Below are 20,879 nucleotides of genomic sequence, written 5' to 3' on the forward strand. Positions count from 1 at the left end.
CTGATAATTATAATAACCACACAAATTGTGTACAAACCTGATAATTATAATAACCACACAAAGTGTGTACAAACCTGATAATTATAATAACCACACAAACCTACAAAATAATTATAATAACCACACAAATTGTGTACAAACCTGATAATTATAATAACCACACAAAGTGTGTACAAATGATAATTATAATAACCACACAAAGTTGTGTACAAACCTGATAATTATAATAACCACACAAATTGTGTACAAACCTGATAATTATAATAACCACACAAAGTGTGTACAAACCTGATAATTATAATAACCACACAAAGTGTGTACAAACCTGATAATTATAATAACCACACAAATGTACAAACCTGATAATAATGTGTGTACAAACCTGATAATTATAATAACCACACAAAGTGTGTACAAACCTGATAATTATAATAACCACACAAAGTGTGTACAAACCTGATAATTATAATAACCACACAAATTGTGTACAAACCTGATAATTATAATAACCACACAAAGTGTGTACAAACCTGATAATTATAATTACAAACCTGATAAATAATAACCACACAAATTGTGTACAAACCTGATAATTATAATAACCACACAAATTGTGTACAAACCTGATAATTATAATAACCACACAAATTGTGTACAAACCTGATAATTATAATAACCACACAAAGTGTGGTCAAACCTGATAATTATAATTTTTTAATTATAATTGAAACCTGCTCTATAACCACACAATTTGTATTTGGTCCTGATAACTATAAGGGTTGAGGAATATACTTTTTATGTACACACAAATTGTGCTTTGATAATTTGAAACACAAATTGTTTACAACAAAAGAGTATTATTTAACTGAAAACACAAAGTTAAGTTTTTATGGTTTTTAAAGGACATCAAGTTTGACAAGACAGCTGATAATTATAATGTCCACACATGTGTACAAATTAATTATAGTTTATTGTGTGTTGATGGTTTATCACAGGGGTCCTAATTATAATTATCATGTACCCTTACTGTAACTATTCTGTACACACTTTTGTGATATACTTTCAAGAAATCAGGTTTGTACATTCTGATAAAAAGGACTAGCCCTCCACAACCCTCAAATAATCATTATGCTTGTTTATGATTTTGTCTCCTTATGAGGTTTGACAGCAAGTTTCCCCTTTTTGAATTGAAACATAAATCAGTTGTCACTCACTAGTTATATAAAGGATTACACATTTTTTTTAGATGTCTAATGCCAAATGTTTATGAGTTATTCCCCTTACACAATTTGTGTTGTTATTAAAAAGAAAACCAACACTTAAGAAGCAGATTTGTCATATGTGTATTTCCTAACACTAGGAAATCACAGATATTCCAAACATCACAACAATATGTGTACACATCAAAATTCACTCAATGTGACATTTTAACACCCATATAACTTACATACACATCAACATGTCTGTCATTTGTTCAGTCTGTCCTAAAACTTACTTTTCCAAACAAAGAATGTGTTTAACTGCATTCAATTATGTTTCAATTAAACACAGAAAGTACAGACATACTTGATACTCAAGGAGTTCGGATCAATTTGATTGGTCTAGAGCAGGTTTGACACAGTTATTAGAAAAAAACTGAACATTAGATTTTGCTATGAAAATCACACACATAGTCCTTGGTGTGGATTTGCTCACTGTTGAAGCTGTTACAAAGTTATTGTGTCTTAATAAATAGCGACACCCAGCTCCAAAGCCAGTAAAACATTGCATTATGTGACCTTGATATTTGTTTGGTGTACATTGTATATCAAAAGATCAGGTTTGCTTTAAACTTTGTGTAGCATTCTAGTATCATCCACAATTTGTCGTTTATTATAAACATGTTACATTTTGCTATGAAATATTTGAGGGTTGTGGAGGGCAATTGTGAGCATAGTCCTTGGAATATTAAATGGTTTGTACAGAGTAATACTGATGGTTGTATTCATTGATAACAATGAGAGAGGGACTTTACAAACATTTGAAATTACATTTTCTTAACTGTTAAATCATCTTTAGATATGACTCCTTGTACACAGGCTGTGATATCTATAATCAGTTACACATTGTGTCTTAATAAATAGGTTTGTAACACTTTCAGTAACAGCATATTCAGGTTTGTACACACCTTCTGTGTGCTTGTAAATCAATTACACACTTTGTGTGGTGATAACATTTGATGTTAATTAGGACTATCTGTGATTTGTACACCATTGTGTGGTTATTATAATTATCAGGTTTGTACACACTTTGTGTGGTTATTATAATTATCAGGTTTGTACACAATTTGTGTGGTTATTATAATTATCAGGTTTGTACACACTTTGTGTGGTTATTATAATTATCAGGTTTGTACACATGTTGTGTGGCATATAAATAGTTTCATCAGCTTTGTGTGGTTCCATTTGATTAATCAGGTTTGAACACACTTATGTGTAATATGCTTTGAATTATTTTGCTGGTTTGTACTTTCATACAATTTGTGTGGTTATTATAATTATCAGGTTTGTAACACAATTTGTGTGGTTATTATAACATCATCATATTGTTATATATATAAACAGTATGTAACTTTGTGTGGTTATTATAATTATCAGTTTGTACACAATTTGTGTGGTTATTATAATTATCAGGTTTGTACACACTTTGTTGGTTATTATAATTATCAGGTTTGTACACAATTTGTGTGGTTATTATAATTATCAGGTTTGTACACACTTTGGTTTTTATAATTATCAGGTTTGTACACACTTTGTGTGGTTATTATAATTATAGGTTTGTACACAATTTGTGTGGTTATTATAATTATCAGGTGTTGTACACAATTTGTGTGGTTATTATAATTATCAGGTTTGTACACACTTTGTGTGGTTATTATAATTATCAGGTTTGTACACACTTTGTGTGGTTATTATAATTATCAGGTTTGTACACACTTTGTGTGGTTATTATAATTATCAGGTTTGTACACACTTTGTGTGGTTATTATAATTATCAGGTTTGTACACAATTTGTGTGGTTATTATAATTATCAGGTTTGTACACAATTTGTGTGGTTATTATAATTATCAGGTTTGTACACACTTTGTGTGGTTATTATAATTATCAGGTTTGTACACAATTTGTGTGGTTATTATAATTATCAGGTTTGTACACAATTTGTGTGGTTATTATAATTATCAGGTTTGTACACAATTTGTGTGGTTATTATAATTATCAGGTTTGTACACACTTTGTGTGGTTATTATAATTATCAGGTTTGTACACACTTTGTGTGGTTATTATAATTATCAGGTTTGTACACACTTTGTGTGGTTATTATAATTATCAGGTTTGTACACAATTTGTGTGGTTATTATAATTATCAGGTTTGTACACAATTGTGTGTGGTTATTATAATTATCAGGTTTGTACACACTTTGTGTGGTTATTATAATTATCAGGTTTGTACACAATTTGTGTGGTTATTATAATTATCAGGTTTGTACACAATTTGTGTGGTTATTATAATTATCAGGTTTGTACACAATTTGTGTGGTTATTATAATTTCAGGTTTGTACACACTTTGTGTGGTTATAATTATCAGGTTTGTACACAATTTGTGTGGTTATTATAATTATCAGGTTTGTACACAATTTGTGTGGTTATTATAATCAGGTTTGTACACAATTTGTGTGGTTATTATAATTATCAGGTTTGTGTGTGGTTATTATAATTATCAGGTTTGTACACACTTTGTGTGGTTATTTATAATTATCAGGTTTGTACACACTTTGTGTGGTTATTATAATTATCAGGTTTGTACACAATTTGTGTGGTTATTATAATTATCAGGTTTGTACACACATTTGTGTGGTTATTATAATTATCAGGTTTGTACACACTTTGTGTGGTTATTATAATTCAGGTTTGTACACACTTTGTGTGGTTATTATAATTATCAGGTTTGTACACACTTTGTGTGGTTATTATAATTATCAGGTTAGAACACTTTGTGTGATTATTTTCTATGATTATCAAGTTTGACTATAATTGATGTATTTGTATCAGCCTCATATTTATATAATTCATATGTTTATATAATTCATATGTTTATATAAAGTCACTTTTTTACATGTTTATTTATATATATGAAGTTTAGGTTTTGAATGAGCTTCAAGATAAAATTTTATTTTCATTAGGTTTAAGTACTGAAGAACTGGAGTACTTGGCTAGTCCATCCAGAACTGTTATTAAAACATCCCGACGAGATCTCCCTTTTGTAATATCAGAAGTAAGTCCCTCACTTTCATAGCACTAGATCTGCTTAGGATTTCTTTAAACGTCTTTTCACAAGGAGGATAAATTTTGTAAACACAGAGTTATCTCTCTTAGATCAACTATAATTTTGGAAAAGAAACCTGTCTTTTATGCCATCATAGGATGTGTATATGTATGTGTGTGTGTGTGTGTGTTTATATGTGTGTGTGCGTTTTATGTGTGTGTGTTTGTGTGTGTGTGCATTTATGCATGCATGCTTTTGAGGAGGGGGATGTATATCATTGCTCATGTTTGACCAGATCTTGTCTCGTAAGCCACATTGCATTGAGTCTCATTCCGATTCTTCAACAAGTTAATTGCAAGACTAATTAAACAGAGATTTCAAATAATTTTCCTGTTCGAATAAATGTTCAAAAACCTTCAAAAACACATGTACAATGTACTCTGACTTGTGATGCAATATAAAATACAAATAAGACGCTTTAATTTAATTCTTCAAAGTGAAAACAATCAATTTGTTCTAAGAAAGCATTCACTATCATCATAATTGACTAAAAGCTGATAGATTAGTTCAGGTTTAAATTTGAAATTTCAAATAGCTAACACCTGTTAGTGGGCTAACTCATTCTGCACTTTAGGTTTTAGTTAGATTTGTAGTATTAATACATGAACTAATGTATTACATATTTCAAACTTGTAGAAGTCTTTGTTTACAAAACTAACAAGTTTTAAGCAATAGTTTAGAGCAGACAAAAGTGATCATTTTGGTGATTAATTAGATACTACAAACTTATATGTAAATCAGGGATGTGATGGAGGGACAACGGTCGCTGGTACCATGGTCATAGCCAACTTGGCAGGCATCGCTGTATTTGTCACAGGAGGAATTGGTGGCGTTCACAGAGGAGTGGAAGCCAGTAGGTCTTCAGATATTGTCTGAGAAAATCATTTCATAATGAAGGCAATGGATATCTCGGCAATCGATAAAGCTACTAATTAATTAAAGCAATAAAAACAGATATCAATATACAGTTTTCTACTAACAGTAAATATTTGTGCTATACTTTGGAAATAGCAAAGAGAATTTTTTTTAATTTCTAAAAAATACTTTCATTGAAATATAAAAATTTCATTGAGTTTACCAAGGTTACTTGTATGTAACACTGTTGTTTACCTTTCTTTATGTTTTGTTATACACAAAGATACTTGTATGTGACACTGTTGTTTACCATTCTTTAAGTTTTGTTATACACAAAGATACTTGTATGTAACACTGTTGTTTACCATTCTTTAAGTTTTGTTATACACAAAGATACTTGTATGTAACACTGTTGTTTACCATTCTTTATGTTTTGTTATACACAAAGATACTTGTATGTAACACTGTTGTTTACCATTCCTGGAAACTAGCTATATATGTTGTTTATTTATCTTTATACAGCTATGGACGTGAGTGCTGACCTGACAGAGCTGGGTCGGACACCGGTCACTGTAGTATCCTCTGGGGTTAAATCAATACTAGACATTGCCAGGACTTTAGAATTCCTTGTGAGTAAATAGATTGTGATGATAAAGTATATAGAGTTATTAGATTTTGATGATAAAGTATATATATAGAGTTAATAGATTGTAATGGTAAAGTTTGCAGAATTAATAGATTGTGATGATAAAGTATACAGAGTTAATAGATTGTGATGATAAAATATATGTAGTGTCAATAATTTGTGATGATAAAGTATACAGAGTTAATAGATTTTGATGATAAAGTATATAGAGTTAATAGATTGTGATAATAAAATATATATAGTGTTAATAGATTGTGATGATAAAGTATATAGAGTTAATAGATTGTGATGATAAAATATATCGAGTTAATAGATTGTTATGATAAAATATAAAGTGTTAATAGATTGTGATGATAAAGTATATAGAGTTAATAGATTGTGATGATAAAGTATATATAGATTTAATAGATTGTGATGATAAAATATAAAGAGTTAATAGATTGTGATGAAGTATATATCAGTTTTTGGTTCACCAAGGCAATGGTGAGGCGTCTATCCTCCATCCAGCATCTGTCGTCTCTGAACTTTTTACTAGACATAAATGACTGAACAAATTTTGACCAAATTTGGTGAAAAGTATCCTTGGGAAGATAAGACAGTTTTTTATGGATGTTGGTTCATGACCCCATGGGAGGTGAGGGGCTGGGCTCAAAAGGAGAAATTTTGTTCTTTAAAATCCTACTCCTCCTGTATGAATGAATGGATATTGCCTAAACTTAGTTTGAAGTATTCACGGGTGAAGGGGAATCAGTTCTATATAAACAATGTATTCCGCCCCACTGGTGCTGAAGGAAAAGTGGGGCACAATTGGGGTAATGTCTTAAAAAATTCTTCTGTACAAGGATATTGTCCAAGTTTGGTCTGAAGCAATTTTTATGAATAGTGAATCTGACATCTGTTTTTGATCACAAATCTGGGACCAGAATAGGGAAATTTATCAGAAATCATTTTTATATCCTTCACAACAAAGATAGAGGGTTTGTACTGGCATCACATTGTCTCTGTACATCTGACTTTAGAAAAGTTTGTCTAGAAAACTCCTCCAGAACTACTGGATTGATTTTAAACCTCATGAAACTACACTGGATTGTTGGGTACATGTGTAAATGGGAATGCTACTTTTTTTAGCATGATATTGGTTGCCATGGTAACCAGTCAATATAAATAGGATTTTTGTTTCAAATTTTGGTCTGGACAAGTTTTCCTAAACTTATGTATCATGTCCATGCAACAAGAAATGTGTGATTGCTTAAATAATGTGTCATATGAACAGGACTTTCATTTAACGTCATGTCTGTACAACTCCACCTAAACTTCTTACATGTGTTTTTGAGGAGTTCTAATTTTCACTACTTCAATTGTGAAGGAAATAATATACCAAAGACCATTGAAATAACTAACTATTCTGTATAATTCTACTGTCAATTTCACATTTAGCTAGAGAAGTTAAAATCCATAATACTAGAAGTTTACCTCAAAGCTCTACCCTAAAAGAAGTCATTTGCCCTTAATTAAAATATTTTCCCAAGAACACATCAGTATTCAGCAGATTGTTTACCTGGTAATTCATTCTGTCTGCGTATTAGTAGAAGTTTTTCATCAGTCTTCATATTTTGTTCCTTAGGAGACACAAGGTGTTTGTGTGGCAACTTATGGTCCTAGTAGAGACTTCCCTGCCTTTTTCTCACCACGAAGTGGACTTTTGTCCCCATACAATGTTGAGGACCCAAGTAGTGCAGCCAGACTGATAGGTAAGTAAGGTTGAAGAGTAAATCTGTGGTTTACAAGTAAGATATGATTAGATGTAATCTAAAGGTATTGAAAGGTATTTGTATAGAAATTATATAGTCAGTGACTTAAAAAATCAGTAGTATTTTGGCAAAGGCTGAAGAAAGACAAAAATAGCTAAACTATGGCTCGTCACTTTTTTTTGTATACAAAGAAGAAAACACAGCCCCCTCCCTTAAAAAAAGACCATCTAAAAGTGAACAGGCTGTAGTGTTTCCATCTGCATTTTGAATATTTTCTAATGTGGTCAGCATGCAACTTATAGCGGTGATTCAGAATGTAAATTTGTGATTTGTGTGACTAGATAGCCATGAGAGACTTGGTGTTCAGAGTGGAGTCCTAATAGCCGTCCCTGTACCGGAGGACCAGGCAGGCCAAGGAAAACTTATAGAGGATGCCATACAGATAGCTGTGACAAAGGCAAGGTAATTATCAACATTAATTTATAGCTGTGACAAAGGCAAGGTAATTATCAACATTAATTTATAGCTGTGACAAAGGCAAGGTAATTATCAACATTAATTTATAGCTGTGACAAAGGCAAGGTAATTATCAACATTTATTTATAGTTGTGACAAAGGCAAAGTAACATATCAACATTTATAGCTGTGACAAAGGCAAGGTAATTATCAACATTTATTTATAGCTGTGACAAAGGCAAGGTAATTATCAACATTAATTTATAGCTGTGACAAAGGCAAGGTAATTATCAACATTAATTTATAGCTGTGACAAAGGCAAGGTAATTATCAACATTTATTTATAGCTGTGACAAAGGCAAAGTAATTATCAACATTTATAGCTGTGACAAAGGCAAGGTAATTATCAACATTTATTTATAGCTGTGACAAAGGCAAGGTAATTATCAACATTTATTTATAGCTGTGACAAAGGCAAAGTAATTATCAACATTTATTTATAGCTGTGACAAAGGCAAGGTAATTATCAACATTAATTTATAGCTGTGACAAAGGCAAGGTAATTATCAACATTTATTTATAGCTGTGACAAAGGCAAAGTAACATATCAACATTTATAGCTGTGACAAAGGCAAGGTAATTATCAACATTTATTTATAGCTGTGACAAAGGCAAGGTAATTATCAACATTTATTTATAGCTGTGACAAAGGCAAGGTAATTATCAACATTAATTTATAGCTGTGACAAAGGCAAGGTAATTATCAACATTTATTTATAGCTGTGACAAAGGCAAGGTAATTATCAACATTTATAGCTGTGACAAAGGCAAGGTAATTATCAACATTTATTTATAGCTGTGACAAAGGCAAGGTAATTATCAACATTTATAGCTGTGACAAAGGCAAGGTAATTATCAACATTTATTTATAGCTGTGACAAAGGCAAGGTAATTATCAACATTTATTTATAGCTGTGACAAAGGCAAGGTAATTATCAACATTTATTTATAGCTGTGACAAAGGCAAGGTAATTATCAACATTTATTTATAGCTGTGACAAGGCCAAGGTAATAATCAACATTTATTTATAGCTGTGACAAAGGCAAGGTAATTATCAACATTTATTTATAGCTGTGACAAAGGCAAGGTAATTATCAACATTTATTTATAGCTGTGACAAAGGCAAGGTAATTATCAACATTTATTTATAGTTGTGACAAAGGCAAAGTAACATATCAACATTTATAGCTGTGACAAAGGCAAGGTAATTATCAACATTTATTTATAGCTGTGACAAAGGCAAGGTAATTATCAACATTTATAGCTGTGACAAAGGCAAGGTAATTATCAACATTTATTTATAGCTGTGACAAAGGCAAGGTAATTATCAACATTTATTTATAGCTGTGACAAAGGCAAGGTAATTATCAACATTTATTTATAGCTGTGACAAAGGCAAGGTAATTATCAACATTTATTTATAGCTGTGACAAAGGCAAGGTAATAATCAACATTTATTTATAGCTGTGACAAAGGCAAGGTAATTATCAACATTTATTTATAGCTGTGACAAAGGCAAGGTAATTATCAACATTTATTTATAGCTGTGACAAAGGCAAGGTAATTATCAACATTTATTTATAGCTGTGACAAAGGCAAGGTAATTATCAACATTTATTTATAGCTGTGACAAAGGCAAGGTTATGTATCATTATCGGACACATTTGTTTATCCCTACCTGATCAATGCACTTGCTCAGATTTTTCCTATTTTACCCATTCAATATTGAAATCTTTATTTAGGCTGTATTAGTTAACATTTCAGATTTTATAAAGGACAAATAAAAGTGATTTTTTTCCAGGATGAAAGAGTATGTCTCCCTGGTAAAATACTATTTTCCAACTGCCTCAGCTAGACAGCTGTAAACATATCATCAACACCTAGGATTTATATGCATATTTCGTATTGCAGAAAATGAAACAGAATTATGACTTCACATCTTTGCTTGTGTAAGATGCATATTTTTTCATTTCAGAGAGGCAGGAATTTCTGGGAGGGAAGTTACACCATTTATACTACAGCAGGTTAACGAGATCACGAAAGGTGTTTCTCTCAATGCCAGTATCCTTTGACAGTGGTAGCTAGGATGATTGTGTGATGAAATCTTGGTTGTTACATTGTAATAATCATGGCTGTTTTGGGGGTCACATTCAATAATTGTAATAATCATGGCTGTTTTGGAGGTCACATTCAATATATTGTAGTAATCATGGCTGTTTTGGAGGTCACATTCAATATATTGTAGTAATCATGGCTGTTTTGGAGGTCACATTCAATATATTGTAATAATCATGGCTGTTTTGGAGGTCACATTCAATATATTGTAGTAATCATGGCTGTTTTGGAGGTCACATTCAATATATTGTAATAATCATGGCTGTTTTGGGGGTCACATTCAATATATTGTAATAGCAATGGCTGTTTTGGAGGTCACATTCAATACATTGTAGTAATCATGGCTGTTTTGGAGGACACATTCAAAATATTGTAATAATCATGGCTGTTTTGGAGGTCACATTCAATATATTGTAATAATCATGGCTGTTTTGGAGGTCACATTCAATATATTGTAATAATCATGGCTGTTTTGGATATTTCATTCAATATATTGTAATAATCATGGTTTGTTAGATATCATATTCAGTATAATGTTTAATAATTTTGGTTTGGTGAGTATAATGTAATAATAAAGTGAATTTGGTGTTACATCCTAAATAATGTAATAATGAAGTGAATTTGGTGTTACATCCTAAATAATGTAATAATAAAGTGAATTTGGTGTTACATCCTAAATAATGTAATAATGAAGTGAATTTGGTGTTACATCCTAAATAATGTAATAATGAAGTGAATTTGGTGTTACATCCTAAATAATGTAATAATGAAGTGAATTTGGTGTTACATCCTAAATAATGTAATAATAAAGTGATTTTGGTGTTACGTCCTAAATAATGTAATAATAAAGTGAATTTGGTGTTACATGCTAAATAATGTAATAATAAAGTGAATTTGGTGTTACATCCTAAATAATGTAATAATAAAGTGATTTTGGTGTTACATCCTAAATAATGTAATAATAAAGTGAATTTGGTGTTACATCCTAAATAATGTAATAATGAAGTGAATTTGGTGTTACATCCTAAATAATGTAATAATGAAGTGATTTTGGTGTTACATCCTAAATAATGTAATAATAAAGTGAATTTGGTGTTACATCCCAAATAATGTAATAATAAAGTGAATTTGGTGTTACATCCTAAATAATGTAATAATAAAGTGAATTTGGTGTTACATCCTAAATAATGTAATAATGAAGTGAATTTGGTGTTACATCCTAAATAATGTAATAATAAAGTGATTTTGGTGTTACATCCTAAATAATGTAATAATAAAGTGATTTTGGTGTTACATCCTAAATACCGGTATAAGTAATACAGTCATTAGGGATGGTTGGGCTTCCCATCTTATTTTTCAAAAGATTTTAAAGATAAATTTTCAAGGTTACTTTCTATGGTTAATATAGGGGGTGCCTGTATGCTTTAATTTTTGCAGTTTTCACCAAAATAGCTAGTTTTTCCAAGATCAAGAAAGAAACCATGATATTTGTTTTTGGGTCCTAAAAATATGATGAAGTGGTGTACCAAGTCAGAATTCAGAATTTACAAATCTGTAATTTGTGGTGATAATTCATTCCAAATTTAGTTGAAATCTACCCAGAAATTCCAGAGTTATATACTCAAGAGTATTACCTTAATTAGCAACCAAAATATGTTGAAATTGTTGACGCTTTTAACAGAATCACAACTATGTTGTCGAAAAAAGCATTCCACAAGCAAAATTTTTTAAAATGTCAAAAAATTGTAAATTGATAGTACAACTATTGATAACAAAGTGTATAAGAACACAAAAATAGATAATCTGGTGGAATTCATTTTATATTGAATTATGTCTTACTTGTGGTCACACATCATTTGCCAGATGGTTATATATTGGCATGAGAAATTTACACAAAATTGACATCTGATAATGTGACAAATCTGAGAAGTATTCCTTAACTTCACTGAAGACATTGCTCTTATCAAAAACAATGCTATGGTTGGAAGTCAGATAGCTCGCCACTTATCTGTCTGTAGAGAGTCATCAACAGATGGTACCACTAACACAGAAAGGGATGATGTAACTATGGTAACAGCACCACGTATAAAATCAAGGTCACAAAGTCAGCAATATACCAAAGGCAAAGGGAGAGTGGTATGAACAACTTCTTTTTTTTGTTTTTAGTGATTATAAATTTAAGTTACATTAAAATAAGTGTAATGTAAACTTCTGGCAGACTGCAATGTCTGTCATCTTTTCCAACATTTCACTACTTGTTATTAACAACTAAGTGAACAGATATTGTTCTAAGTTAGTCAGAAACATCCTTGGGGGAAAAAGATTAATTTTGTATCAATAGCGGGCCTGACTACCCTTAGATATGCAGGATAGGGACCATAAGGGAAATTTAAAGCGACATCACATTAAAACAAATTTCTTTTCTTCTGGTCTTGTTTGTTATTGCATATAAATATCAAGTGAATCCCCTTATGAGCAATGTTTGTTGTTCTTCACTGAAGTATGCACCTGAAGATTTCATGAAATAACATAAAACTGAAATCTCTTACTGTTGATCAACAGACAGGACATATACATTCACATAGTACACACCACCGTTACACAAAATGTCTTCCCATGTCAATAAGCTGTGGTAAAAAATGTTACAGTGGGGGTTTACACAAAATGTCTACCCATGTCAGTAAGCTGTGGTAAAAAATGTTACAGTGGGGGTTTACACAAAATGTCTACCCATGTCAGTAAGCTGTGGTAAAAAATGTTACAGTGGGGGTTTACACAAAATGTCTACCCATGTCAGTAAGCTGTGGTAAAAAATGTAAAAAAGAGCAAATTCTTAGAAGTCCTTCTTTAGGAATGATAGAAATCTGTCCAATTTGATCTGAAGCATTCTTTGTTGAAGGAGAATCAGTTTCTTATTATGGGTTAGTTTTAGCCTACTTGGGCAGGAGGCCCCAATAGGGAACATAGACATAAAACTTTAAAATTCTTTTTCCTTTGGTCTGGATTATACAATATCAGCCAAATAAAGCCAGGTACTCTAAAGGCCTCTTGTTTGAGGGAGGTCTTTTTTTCTAAATATCTTATTTTTTTTTGACATTTGAAATATTAATTAATATATACGTTTTGCATAACAAATGAACACTTTGTCTTATTGTCACAAATTTGTTTTGTTGTTGGTTCTTGGTGCGATCAAGGCTCATGAAATTACTGATGTTTGAGAATTTAGACTTTGAGACTCTTTACAGGTGGTAATAGGGGGATGCAATGTGGATTTTTATGCCGTAGTAGATAAGGACAAATTTGAGGTAAGTACATTATCATTACATTAGATAAGAGTCATTGTTTATGAAATGTTTTAATTTCATATAAGATTATTGTATGTCTGACATGTGTTTATGAGTTATATAAGAGATCTATAAACAGTAGACAGGTATTGTACGCAAGTATGAGTGAGTCTCCTCTTGTGAGAGGACAAGAATGTATCACACTTCATCTATTTTATTGTTGTTGTTTTTAAAGCTGTCTAGACTCGTTTAGACTCAAGTGGAAAAAATCATGACCATGATGTTGATATAATTCACATTCTATCTGTCAGTTTTATTGACATTGGGTTGTCTCCCCTTTTATGCAATTGATTATCAGTTCTCTATAAATTAAGATTGTGTATACTGTTGAAATATTAATTATCATGGGGCATTTATTTTAATTGGTTGGATGAGTATTCTTATAATCCATTAATTCACATGTTGACATATTGTTAAAATTCGGATCACTTAATTTTTTGAGCGGTTTTTATCCATGAAAATTTTCTTTCCCCTTTTCACTAAGGCGTTGTTTCCTATCTTTGTGTATAATTATCTCCTTTTGTACTTGGTTTATGTCTCCAGTGAAGTTTGATAACTTCTCCTTTGTAGGCTGATGGTGGAACTTACCCTGGAGGTGTGCGCCAGTCATTTGGTGGGGTAGGAAGGAACATGGCAGATTGTCTCAGTCGTCTTGGAGTTGACCCATTGTTTATTTCAGCTGTAGGTGACGACTCACACAAGCCTGCCTTTCAGCATTATTGCAATCACATGGTATGACCCAGATGTTACAAGGCCTTGATAAGTCTTCTTAAAAGTATAAATTAGAAAAATCTGTGAAAGAAAATATTACTTGTTCTTGTTGAAAAGCTTCCAAAATAAAACTTTAAAAGTCAATTTTTTTGACAGGCTTTTAAAGGGTATATTTAAATCTATTACTTAGTATATCAGGAATTGAAACAAAGTTTAAATACAAGAGTTAGGTTTTATGAGAATATCTTGGATGTATTGGTGTTGAAAGGTACGAAAATCAAGGAATCGTTGAATTAAACAGAGAAATTTCTGTAGCTAATTCACATAACTTCAAAGCTTCTGTTGAGGTTGAAATGTCTGACAAAATACATCAGACTTCCTTCCTTTGTTTGTGTCCAGTAGACTTGTTTTTAAGGAGCATTTATTAGTTGCACTAATATTCTTTTTTTTTAAACAGCATTGAAATGACATGAAAAACTAAAGTGTGTCTAAAATTTTGAGGTACCTTTTCTAATTCAAAGTCATGAAACCAAATGTGAAATTGTTTGTTCATAAAGTTTTATACTCAGAATGATAATTCAAGAGAAGCTCCTCATCAATACAATACAATGAGACAACATGTGTTACATTACAGGACCTAACTGGTGTTGCTGTCAGGAGGGACCAGACAACAGCTACTTACTGTGCAGTTTTAAAACGTACTGGAGAACTCATATTTGGAATAGGTGATATGGAAATTCACCAAACAGTCACACCTGAGATGGTAAGTTTCCTCACTGACACAAAACAGTCACACCTAAGATGGTTAGTATCATCACTGTCACCAAATAGTCACACCTGAGATGGTTAGTATCATCACTGTCACCACACAGTCACACCTGAGATGGTAAGTATCATCACTGTCACCAAATAGTCACACCTGAGATGGTTAGTATCATCACTGTCACCACACAGTCACACCTGAGATGGTTAGTATCATCACTGTCACCAAACAGTCACACCTGAGATGGTTAGTATCATCACTGTCACCACACAGTCACACCTGAGATGGTTAGTATCATCACTGTCACCAAACAGTCACACCTGAGATGGTAAGTATCATCACTGTCACCAAACAGTCACACCTGAGATGGTTAGTATCATCACTGTCACCAAACAGTCACACCTGAGATGGTTAGTATCATCACTGTCACCAAACAGTCACACCTGAGATGGTTAGTATCATCACTGTCACCACACAGTCACACCTGAGATGGTTAGTATCATCACTGTCACCAAACAGTCACCCCTGAGATGGTAAGTTGGAATCAACACTGTAGTATTTCTGTAATCTGTAACATTTAGCACTCTCATTAACTGACTTTAACGTCCCTGCCATTTTTGGAAGGAGGGGGTGCGTAGTGTTTCCCATGTTTGCTGTCCTGAGTCAACTTTATACCTTGAGAACCAGGCTCAACACATTTGTATCATTGTACCTCATTGTATCATACATGTAAAATCAAGTTCTGACTATACCTAACATGAACAACCATCAAGGTCGGAGGGTCAATTTGACAGTTTCTGTAAATTCAATTCCAAATTACTTAAATGCTTGGTAGTGGGGACATTAGTGTCTACATGTAATAATGAAAAGTGCGGTAGTGGCATTCATATTATTATAACACATATAGTTTATGGATGAAGAACACAGATTTCAGGATTTGAGGAGTAATGTATAAAGGAGATTTTTTACATTTTGTAATTTAGAAAGTTTTTTTTAATACATCCTGTGCGATACACATATCTTGCAGGTCTCAGGATTTGAGGAGGAGCTATCCAATGCTACCCTGGTGTGTGTAGATGGAAACATTCCGGCAGAAACAATCCAACATGTATGTAAGCTGTGCAGCATATCTTCTGTTCCAGGTAGTTATAAAATCACAGGGCTCTACATCTTGGGCTGGGAGGGGAAGATTGTTTAGATATGAGGTCTTAATGGTCTAAATGATCATTTAACTGATTCTTTATAAACATTAACAATCAAGACAGGACAGGGAAACATCACATTGAAGTTGGTCAATTTGAAGGTGGTGGTAGGGGGCACAGAGGAACCTGTCAATTTGAAGGTGAAGGTGCTGGGGGCACAGAGAAACCTGTCAATTTGAAGGTGTTGGTGGGAGGCACAGAGGAACCTGTCAATTTGAAATTGGTGGGGGGCCAGTGGTCAATTTGAAGGTGGTGGTAGGGGGCACAGAGGAACCTGTCAATTTGGAGGTGAATGTGCTGGGGGCACAGAGGAACCTGTCAGTTTGAAGGTGAAGGTGCTGGGGGCACAGAGAAACCTGTCATTTTGAAGGTGGTGGTATGGGGCACAGAGGAACCTGTCAATTTGAAGGTGAAGGTGCTGGGGGCACAGAGAAACCTGTCAGTTTGAAGGTGTTGGTGGGAGGCACAGAGGAACCTGTCAATTTGAAGGTGTTGGTGGGGGGCACAGTGGAACCTGTCAATTTGAAGGTGGTGGTACACACACAGAGGAACCTGTCAATTTGAAGGTGGTGGTAGGGGGCACAGAGGAACCTTTCAATTTGAAGGTGGTGGTAGGGAGCACAGAGAAACCTGTCAATTTGAAGGTGAAGGTGCTGGGGGCACAGAGAAACCTGTCAATTTGAAGGTGTTGGTGGGAGGCACAGAGGAACCTGTCAATTTGAAGGTATTGGTGGGGGGCACAGTGGAACCTGTCAATTTGAAGGTGGTGGTAGGGGGCACAGAGGAACCTGTCAATTTGGAGGTGAATGTGCTGGGGGCACAGAGGAACCTGTCAGTTTGAAGGTGAAGGTGCTGGGGGGACAGAGAAACCTGTCATTTTGAAGGTGGTGGTATGGGGCACAGAGGAACCTGTCAATTTGAAGGTGAAGGTGCTGGGGGCACAGAGAAACCTGTCAGTTTGAAGGTGTTGGTGGGAGGCACAGAGGAACCTGTCAATTTGAAGGTGTTGGTGGGGGGCACAGTGGAACCTGTCAATTTGAAGGTGGTGGTAGGGGGCACAGAGGAACCTGTCAATTTGAAGGTGGTGGTAGGGGGCACAGAGGAACCTTTCAATTTGAAGGTGGTGGTAGGGAGCACAGAGAAACCTGTCAATTTGAAGGTGGTGGTATGGGGCACATTTATTATTCAGAAAATATGTTTTATTGCAGTTTGGTATGAACCAACAGATGTCCACAAGGCTTGTAAGCCTTTTGATGTTAGAGTAAAGACACTGCCGACCTATGTGTCACCTAACCTTAACGAGCTTCAACAGATACACCTGGCAATTACAGGTGCATCACACACACATACAGGTAAGCATTGTCAGTTCAGTTTTTCATACTGTAGAATGGTACTCAAGTGTCTGCCTCAATAAGATGAGAACTGGTGCTGATTCACTATGACTTCTAAACATAATTTACTACTTATCAATTGCTAATGGCCACACAATGACTTTTTACAGGTTGTACATTGATAATTTTTGTATTGTTTACAGTCCAGACCAATACAGACAACTTGGATGTAATCCTAAATGAAAGCATGAGACTTTCCTATCCTGTTCTGGAGAGAATACCTGTCCTCATTGTTACTCTAGGAAAGCATGGAATGTTGCTTTGTCAAAACTCAGAAATGAAAAGATTCCCCACACGAGGAGATCATATACAGGTACAATGTAAATGTATATATTGACAGTGAATGTACATGTATATATTGATGGTGAATGTACATGTATATATTGACAGTGAATGTACATGTATATATCGACAGTGAATGTACATGTATATATCGACAGTGAATGTACATGTATATATCGACAGTGAATGTACATGTATATATCTACAGTGAATGTACATGTATATATCTACAGTGAATGTACATGTATATATCTACAGTGAATGTACATGTATATATCGACAGTGAATGTACATGTATATATCTACAGTGAATGTACATGTATATGTCTACAGTGAATGTACATGTATATATCTACAGTGAATGTACATGTATATATCTACAGTGAATGTACATGTATATATTGACAGTGAATGTACATGTATATATCTACAGTGAATGTCTTTGGGCCAGGTGAGCTAAAAATAATTTGACAGATTCAGTAGTATCTCTGTATTTGTCATTATTTTCATGATTAGATGAACAAACAAATGAAAATTATCAACAAAAATAACATTTTGGAGGTTCCTTTATTCTGGACAGGTGTTATAATTTTGGAGATTCCTATATCCTGGACAGGTGTTATAATTTTGGAGATTCCTATATCCTGGACAGGTGTTATAATTTTGGAGATTCCTATATCCTGGACAGGTGTTATAATTTTGGAGATACCTATATCCTGGACAGGTGCTATAATTTTGGAGATTCCTATATCCTGGACAGGTGTTATAATTTTGGAGATTCCAATATCCTGGACAGGTGTTATAATTTTGGAGATACCAATATCTTGGACCGGTGTTATAATTTTGGAGATTCCTTTATCCTGGACAGGTGTTATAATTTTGGAGATACCTATATTCTGGACAGATGTTATAATTTTGGAGATGAGGACGGGCTAGTTATATATATTGTGTCTGTCTGTAGATGGGTGATGTATCCTTTATACACAACCATGTAGTGGGTTAGTTATATATATTGTGTCTGTCTGTAGATGGGTGATGTATCCTTTATACACTATCCTGTAGTGGGTTAGTTATATACATTGTGTCTGTTTGTAGATGGGTGATGTATCCTTTATACACTATCCTGTAGTGGGTTAGTTATATATATTGTGTCTGTCTGTAGATGGGTGATGTATCCTTTATACACTATCCTGTAGTGGGTTAGTTATATATATTGTGTCTGTCTGTAGATGGGTGATGTATCCTTTATACACTATCCTGTAGTGGGTTAGTTATATACATTGTGTCTGTTTGTAGATGGGTGATGTATCCTTTATACACTATCCTGTAGTGGGTTAGTTATATATATTGTGTCTGTCTGTAGATGGGTGATGTATCCTTTATACACTATCCTGTAGTGGGTTAGTTATATATATTGTGTCTGTAGATGGGTGATGTATCCTTTATACACTATCCTGTAGTGGGTTAGTTATATATATTGTGTCTGTCTGTAGATGGGTGATGTATCCTTTATACACTATCCTGTAGTGGGTTAGTTATATATATTGTGTCTGTCTGTAGATGGGTGATGTATCCTTTATACACTATCCTGTAGTGGGTTAGTTATATATATTGTGTCTGTCTGTAGATGGGTGATGTATCCTTTATACACTATCCAGTAGTGGGTTAGTCTGTAGATGGGTGATGTATCCTTTGTTATATATATTGTGTCTGTCTGTAGATGGGTGATGTATCCTTTATACACTATCCTGTAGTGGGTTAGTTATATATATTGTGTCTGTTTGTAGATGGGTGATGTATCCTTTATACACTATCCTGCAGCCAGTCCACACAGTATGCCTAATGAGCTGGTCAGTGTATCAGGGGCTGGAGACTGGTCAGTAAAAAAAACTTTTGTGTTATTTCTGTGTCGAGATAATGACTCAAATTGTATCAATACTTTCAATTTTACTTGAGATGAATCCTCATTATTTTGTTCACTCACTTGATGAATTTAAACATTTAAAACTGTCTTTGATTAAATTCCAAACCAGAAGTATTACTTTTTCACCCCAAGGCTGTAATCCTATGGTTATAAGTCATGTGTGTTTTTTGTCTTGCTCACAACATTTCACCATTGACAATATGACATATCTTGTAAACAACATACTTATTACTGTTTTATCTGTTTATAGTTTGAATGCTGGTATAATCTCGGGGATCATTCAAGGTCATGACCTTGACCTTTGTGTGAAGACTGGACTTCTTGCTGCACAGTTATCCCTACAGTCTTTTGATGCCGTCCCAGCAACTGTTACTACAGATAACCTTGTTTTATCAAAGGTGATGGCCTGGGCACCATGGCAACCACACAGGATAAAGGAGGTTGTATATGGCTTGGGCACCATGGCAACAAAGTAAGATGTATGAAGCTCTGTATGGTTTTGGCAACATGGCAATCGAACAGGATATGAAATGTTGTATATGGTCTTGGCACCAGGGTACACTCGTGCAGGAGGTTATATATGGTTTGAACATCATGACAACCACACAAGTTGTAGGAGGTTATATATGGCCTGGGTACCATGGCAACCACATAGGATACAGGAAGTTTTATATGGCCTGGGTACCATGGTAACCACATAGGATACAGGAAGTTTTATATGGCCTTGGCAACATGGCAACCCCATAGGGTGTAGGTAGTACAACAGGTTGCAAATGTAGCTGTGGTTCCAATGTCATACTTCTGAGAGTTTACATGCCAAATCATAATTTTTAAAAGGAGATAAAATAAAACAGTAGGGGTGTAATTTTACGATTCCTGTAGGTAAACTATACCTGTGGAGATCATTTTCATTTTCAGTTACCATTTTATCTTGTCTACCAATTTAAGCTTATCACAAAATATTATGAGTGGGCAAATTCTCGTGTTCTAACAATCTTTGCTTAATTGACATAA

The 20,879-nt window shown here is 33.7% G+C and overlaps 1 protein-coding gene across 1 annotated transcript; it reads left to right on the forward strand.

Annotated features, from left to right (window-relative positions):
* Positions 1-1,880: 1,880 nt before the first annotated feature.
* LOC132563244 (uncharacterized) lies at positions 1,881-20,341 on the forward strand. The gene is made up of 18 exons (XM_060227999.1): positions 1,881-1,926; positions 4,222-4,313; positions 5,106-5,217; positions 5,742-5,848; positions 7,490-7,616; positions 7,958-8,078; positions 10,109-10,194; positions 12,200-12,318; positions 13,494-13,553; positions 14,163-14,324; positions 14,938-15,066; positions 16,094-16,208; positions 16,913-17,099; positions 17,172-17,620; positions 17,803-17,972; positions 18,903-18,911; positions 19,729-19,817; positions 20,116-20,341. Exons 1-18 carry the CDS (start codon positions 1,881-1,883, stop codon positions 20,339-20,341), a joined length of 2,406 nt encoding a protein of 801 aa, XP_060083982.1.
* The last annotated feature ends 538 nt before the right edge of the window (positions 20,342-20,879 follow it).

The sequence above is a fragment of the Ylistrum balloti genome, unplaced genomic scaffold (assembly GCF_031769215.1).
Source record: "Ylistrum balloti isolate Yb309-2 unplaced genomic scaffold, AGI_CSIRO_Ybal_v1 Utg371646, whole genome shotgun sequence".
Lineage (NCBI taxonomy): Eukaryota > Metazoa > Mollusca > Bivalvia > Pectinida > Pectinidae > Ylistrum > Ylistrum balloti.